A 6,320-nucleotide genomic window follows, 5' to 3' on the forward strand; every position below is an offset into this window, starting at 1 on the left:
CATAAGCGATTGCAGTGAGGACCCCAAGTCATAATAACACTTAAGTCTGTTTCGGCTATGGTAGTAAATAGTAATGAGTGAAATCTGATGAACTTTACTATTAAAGGACATAATACTATTTTAGCACCCACCAGAAATATATACAAAGACAATCAATCACTTGGTTAGGTATTTAGGTCCCTAATTAAGTTCTAGGGGTTAGTAGGGTAGGGAAACTTCTTAAAAAGCATTAAAGAAAGATCTTTCTACCTTTTTCCCTTAGTAGTAGTGCAAGTGTTACGAGCTCTTTAAATCCTAGCCCCAATAACTATACCTGTGAGTGTTTCTTGATTTGTTTAGCATGATCCACTCTATACCCTAAGGTTTTGACTTGTAAAATCACGCACATTTGTTGGGATTTTGACTACGAGCATTAGTTTTAGGTTTTTGCAACTTCAGTAGAAAGCACAAGTAGTATTCAAGTAGCCAAGACTCCTAATTAGACGACGGTTTTGCACCTAAAATGTGAATCCCAAAATCGCAGCTAAAGAGAGCTGACTGAAGCCATACAAAATTGAGTAGATAATATTACATCAATGGTTGGTTCGGAATCTGCCACAAGATGAATGGAACTCATTCTAGCAAACACCTAAACTAATGAAATACAAGGTGCAACCACTTGGACAAAGAAACAAGTGGAAAATTAATGTAAGACTATAAAATATCTGGAATTCCAAATAATCTTTTCTACCCTACCTGGAAAAAATAGTTCCCCCTCAACTGTTTGCCTTCCCACATTTAAATCCAAATTTTTGTGTTGTTTTGATAGTTTTTCCTCAGATGGGGCAGGGTGGAATATCAATAGTAATACCAGCTTGGATTTGGCCCCAACCAATAAGTCGCCAGTGCTTCTCAATTCTCCGGCTAAGAGCAATTTTCTCACCTTTACTGGTACACACAGGTGATGTCAATTGCAATTTCGCGAATACATTCTTGACAGCGACAACACGAGCCCCTGTTGACATAGACCCTATATTTAACATGAGGATTTCTCCCTTTGCCAACTTTGAGACTTTACCTTGCCTCTCCGAGTCCTTTGTCCTCACACCCAAAAGACGTCGGAGCAAAAAAAAATTCACCTGCATTTCAAAGGTATAGAAATAAAGAAAGGATATAAGAGCACTCTAGAAGAACTCAGTGGGAAGGAGGATAAAGAGTGAGCCTATTAATTTGATTACACAGCCCATCAAAAACAGTAGACTCATAGAAAAGTAGTTCCTTCACAACAGACTTAACTATTTCAAAGCTTAAAAGAGAAAAGGGTTATTTAAGAAGAGACATAAAGTTTTGTTTTAGCTGTTTAAAAAGTTTGTGAAATGTTTCAAGGAAATCATTTACCTCTAGTTCGACGAAAACTTCAGGGAGTGATCCAACCTCCCCAAGAACCTGTCCCACCAATCGATCAGCACGTGTCAATGTTGGATCCATAGTTGTTCCAACTCCAATGAGTCCTCCAGGCACGGCAAATTGTAGTTCATTTTGCTCGGCGAACAATGATACCATTCTTGAATATATTGGAGTACATTTGATGTTTCCACTCTCATCTTTGACAACAATTCCAGGGCGAACCTCAATAAGTTGATTTACCTTCAATACACCCTGTGCGAAGAATCTAATTAATCTTTATGAAGGTGCAAGTCAATTAATTGAAAATGTGGCATCCATGTCGTTTTTGTATAAATTCAATAATATGTGGGTAATTCATTAAGGCATCTAAAATTTTAGGACCCTAAGGTACTATTTCTTCCTTTGCTGAGTTAGTTAAATATCATTAACCTTCATCATTTTCAGGGCATGGATTTTTTTCTTTAATTTTTATTCTATGATTCAAATACATTATTTAATAAAATTTATGTGATTAAAGAAAATACCCACTGTCAAAGACTAGTATCATTATTTGCAGGAAAAGAGAAAGATACCTTCAAAATACTGCCACCAGCAACACCACCTCTGATATCATCAACTTCAAAACCAGGTTTATTGACATCAAATGACCGGATAACAATCATATTTGGTGGTGAAATGAAATTCCTTTCGGGAATGGGAATTTTTTTCACAATATATTCAGCAACGACATCAATGTTGTACTTCAATTGTGCAGATATTGGTACAACTGGGGCACCATCTGCAACAGTTCCCTGAATAAGGTTTTGAAATATGGTATGATAAGACTATCCTCACAAATGAAGCACGGAATGTGAGTGGTGAAAGAAAAGCAGTATTCCACTAACTTGAATAAATTTCTGAATTGCCTCGTGCTGGTTGATGGCAACATTTTCCTGGACTAGATCAACCTTATTTTGAAGAATTATGATATGTTGGAGGCGCATAATTTCAACAGCTGCTAAATGTTCAGAAGTTTGAGGTTGGGGACAGCTCTCATTGGCAGCAATCAGAAGTAAGGCTCCATCCATAATTGCAGCTCCATTAAGCATTGTAGCCATGAGAATATCATGACCCTGCATAAAACGATGTTATATGCAGCATTGGTATAATAGAAAGTTACAGGGCACAGATGGAAATTAAAAATCACCAAGGATGCAAAGTATAGCATGAATTAGTTTTTCAGTATTATGACTGCAATTTATTAAACAAAATAATCTCACCCAGTAAGGAGAAGTATCTACTGACAGAGTAACATAAACGTATGTTAAAGACAACATAACTAAGGAGAAAAATCTCTTAAAATTATGTATTCCAAAGTGCATGCCGCAAGTTCAGATATCCAATATCCAAAACCATTAAAAAAGGTGCAGTAATTTTCAGCAAAAGGGACAATTACATAGTAGTTTATTATAATAAACTGTTCAAAGGTCAAAGCTGAGGGTCGCCAGTGATTGTTTAGATAACGATACTAAAGCTGAATATTTCTTTCTAAAAAAAAGTAGGCCTACACTTCTGAAACAAAAAAGATAAAATAGAAACACGCATAGAACACTGGGAAAAGAAACACTTATCTTCCAAGACTTCCTTTAATGTTAAATGAAATAGGGACTGCAAGTTAAATGAAAACACTACAGCTTAATATAATGTTGAGCATACAGTACAAAGAAAGCAGAAATAATTTATTGCAACCTTTTCTTTAACACTTTTCTATCGCTTCAATACCAAAGTTACAATCCTTAATATTTCTCTGGTATGGTCATATCTAAGCACAGTCAAACTAAAGGATAATCATCTCGTACAGAAACAGAATGCAAAAGCAAAATGGCAGTAATACATACTGTAGAGAGTGGCATTCGAGGAACTTACTGGGCAATCAACAAAAGATACATGCCTTAGTAATTTCATCCTGCAGTTCTCAAAACCAGGGACATCACACATGGGACTGTCTTCTTTTCCACTACCATATGCCCTGGAAATGATTGTTGTTACAGCACAGGCTACCAAATGAAGCACAACAATGTTTCTGTTTCAAATCAAGGACTCACTTGTAGCACATGGGTCTAGGACAGCGCTCTTCTTCACATTTGTATATCTTAGCATTTGCATATCCAAGCTTAATTGTAATATTACGTTCTAGCTCGTTTTTAAAACGAACAGTCTGCACAATAAGTGGGTATAATTATTTGCAGTCTGAGTACTTGCAGCGAACACAGTACGAATAAAATAAGTAAGAGTAAACAAAGATCAGATCAAAACAAGGACTTACTAATCAACATCTAAGAAGTATCAATTGATATAGCCCACAACAGATTAAAAAACATTAATTGCCGTAAAAGCTGATTAATCCAGCATAAGTTTCCCAAACAACTAATAGCGTCTCCATATCTTGTTGGCTAATATAATAGTAATAACTTTGTTCATTATCACCAAACTAAATAGGAGCGCGTGTCATTACTTTATCTTTTTTCCAAGACAAAAGGAAAAAGACAGAACTCAAAAATGCTTTCTAGCAAATGAACTATACACAGAAAAAAGAATAATAGCAACTAAGCCTTCGATATCAATAATTCACACTAAGAATAGTTGTTAAATAAAAAGGTAAATAAGAACCTGTACTTACTGTTTACTAGAATCAAAATATCACTCGTTAGTAACTAAACAACAGGACTGACACGTCAGACCAGAGTTTTATGATCTAGCGGGATAAAATATCAAGACTCAAAAATTTAACTCCATTGATAAAGGTACAGATTTCTTTTTCTCAGAAATGGATAATATTGATAAAGGTATTAAACACGACATACCTGCACACCAGATATAGCTTTTACAACTGTTGACTTCCCATGAGCCACATGGCCAATAGTACCTAGATGATGAAATTACATTTCAGTAGTTCAGTGTGACTAATGTAAAGTGTAAAAGCGCTTGTCTGGAGAGAGAAGGAAAAGAAAGAAAAAAAAGGTATAGAGTTATAAGTAACTAGTTTACCAATGTTTATTGTAGCCTGACGAGAAATAACTTCAGGCGAAAGTGGATGTAACTTTGTCACATCCAATTTGCTTAGGTCCTGCTCCATCAATCCTTTCCGAGACATTTTTGGCTGCTGTTGAATACTTCAGTAGCAAGTTTCAACTCTGAGATTAGGAACAAAGACAAAAAGCCCATGCCCAGAACCATAAATGACTTATGATAGAAAGTCGAGCAACACATCAAAAAACCCAATGCATAGGCTTACAGACAACACAGCTTAATCACCAAGATTGTTACCATAAGCAACGAACAAATTCAGTAAACCTCATTAACTTTCTTTTACTGTCCTTACCCTCCCAAAGAAATGGAACATTGCTGATCAAAGACCAATCTCCACCTGGACCCACCACCGACGACAGAGGGATTCATCAAATACATTCTAACATCCTAGCGTCTCGAATTGACAATCATTCTTTTTTTCACAAAAAGAAAAAAAAAACAACTCTGCCTCAGTCCAAAACAAGTTAGGGTCGTCTATGAATCCTCACTGACCGATTTACTACATTTAAAGCATCTATGACATTATTGTGCAAATAGAAATAAATAAATAAAATGCACCACCAATTCACATTATTAGGTTTAGTATTTTTTCAAAAGCAGTAGTATCCCCGTCAGCTTGCATGAAACTCGACTACTCTACTTGAGTAGTTGTTATATCCGACCAGCACAGATAAAGGGTAACTCTATCCACCAAAACTTATGTCATAAAGCCAATAAAGTTTTAGAATTCGGGTTTCGACAAATATGCTCAATCTTATAGGTTATATACAGCAATGGCAAACACAACCATCTTGCAATTGCAATTGGTAAGTCTTCACAAAAATATTTCCTAAAAAAAGGCACCTTTAACAACTGTGAACATCAATATATACTTATTTTATGGAAATGCAATACTATTAACATTTGAGTTTAAGTTCTATGCACGGTGTAAATAGTATTTACGCCATCAAGTCACTTAAAAAGCTACTAACCTACTATAACAGGTTAAATTACACAAATAGTATTACTTGCATCAATATAATGATTCTCAAATGCAAGTAACTTACTATAACAAGTTAAATTATGCTAATAGTGTAAAATTCTTTTGATAATGTCATTGCATATAACTTAAATCCTTTTTTATGAAAATCAATACTATTAATATATTACACAGGATTTGAGGCTTTATTTACATGGAAGCAAACACATCATTTTAATCCAATTCACTAAAAATTTGCATTTTACCACTAATAATCATTCCAAAAAAAAAGGGTTAAAGAGTTTGGTCTAAGTAAAGATACAAACATACAATTTCAGCCGTCGAAGAAGGAGAACGCTTGAGTTGGCAGCTGAGAGAGAGGGTTCGGCAAGAATTAACGCAGAAAGCTGTTAGAATTTGGGCTCCATTTGTTTGGTTTTAGTCTACAGCCCACTTGGACGAATATGGGCTTCGAGTCAAGTGGGCCTCAACTATTAGAATTTTGGGCTTTAAGACCCCCATTTTTAAGCCCGCTATAGTGGGGATTGGGCTGGTTTCCGGCATCAACTCACGGGCCAATTTGTGGATTAAGTGGGTTAACCCGATCCACTTGCTAGGTTAGAGACTGCTGTATCTACATGTAACACAATAAATTAGACATAATTTAAGGCTTTCTGATTTAGCTAGGATTTAAAGTTTATGGGTTCTGAATTACCATGTTTTTCATAGTTCGTCTTAGTTATTGGATTCGCAATTAAATATTTATACATATTTAATAGATTCAATATTAATACCCCGCAAGTAACACTCCACTGCCGCCCCTGTATACAATACGTATTTTTATGAATCAGCCCCAACCAAATATTAAGCTGAAAAGAGCTATTGGGCCGAGATGAAGCCAGAGGAC

The 6,320-nt window shown here is 35.6% G+C and overlaps 1 protein-coding gene across 2 annotated transcripts; it reads right to left on the bottom strand.

Moving 5' to 3' along the window:
* On the bottom strand, positions 506 to 5,825 carry LOC109225231 (eukaryotic translation initiation factor 2 subunit gamma-like). 2 transcript variants are annotated; one of them, XM_019389828.1, is made up of 9 exons: positions 5,744 to 5,825; positions 4,414 to 4,559; positions 4,230 to 4,291; positions 3,471 to 3,583; positions 3,292 to 3,394; positions 2,271 to 2,498; positions 1,959 to 2,177; positions 1,378 to 1,638; positions 506 to 1,118 (listed from the first exon to the last, which is right to left on the bottom strand). In XM_019389828.1, the coding sequence occupies exons 2-9, from the start codon at positions 4,517 to 4,519 to the stop codon at positions 816 to 818; spliced, it is 1,395 nt and encodes a 464-aa protein (XP_019245373.1). In that variant the 5' UTR covers positions 4,520 to 4,559; positions 5,744 to 5,825; the 3' UTR covers positions 506 to 815. The 2 variants fall into 2 exon arrangements, with proteins under 2 accessions (XP_019245373.1, XP_019245374.1); XM_019389829.1 differs by lacking the exon at positions 5,744 to 5,825 and adding an exon at positions 4,748 to 5,420.

This window comes from Nicotiana attenuata, chromosome 5 (assembly GCF_001879085.1).
Source record: "Nicotiana attenuata strain UT chromosome 5, NIATTr2, whole genome shotgun sequence".
In the NCBI taxonomy this organism is placed as follows: Eukaryota; Viridiplantae; Streptophyta; class Magnoliopsida; order Solanales; family Solanaceae; genus Nicotiana; species Nicotiana attenuata.

Coding starts and splice junctions, on each gene's coding strand:
- LOC109225231 (XM_019389828.1), bottom strand. CDS start 4,519: ATGTCTCGGAAAGGATTGATGGAGCAGGACCTAAGCAAATTGGATGTG. Junction 3,584..4,229: donor AAGCTATATCTGGTGTGCAG/GTATGTCGTGTT, acceptor CTTATTGTGCAG/ACTGTTCGTTTTAAAAACGA. Junction 2,499..3,291: donor TATCTTTTGTTGATTGCCCA/GTAAGTTCCTCG, acceptor CGTTTTATGCAG/GGTCATGATATTCTCATGGC.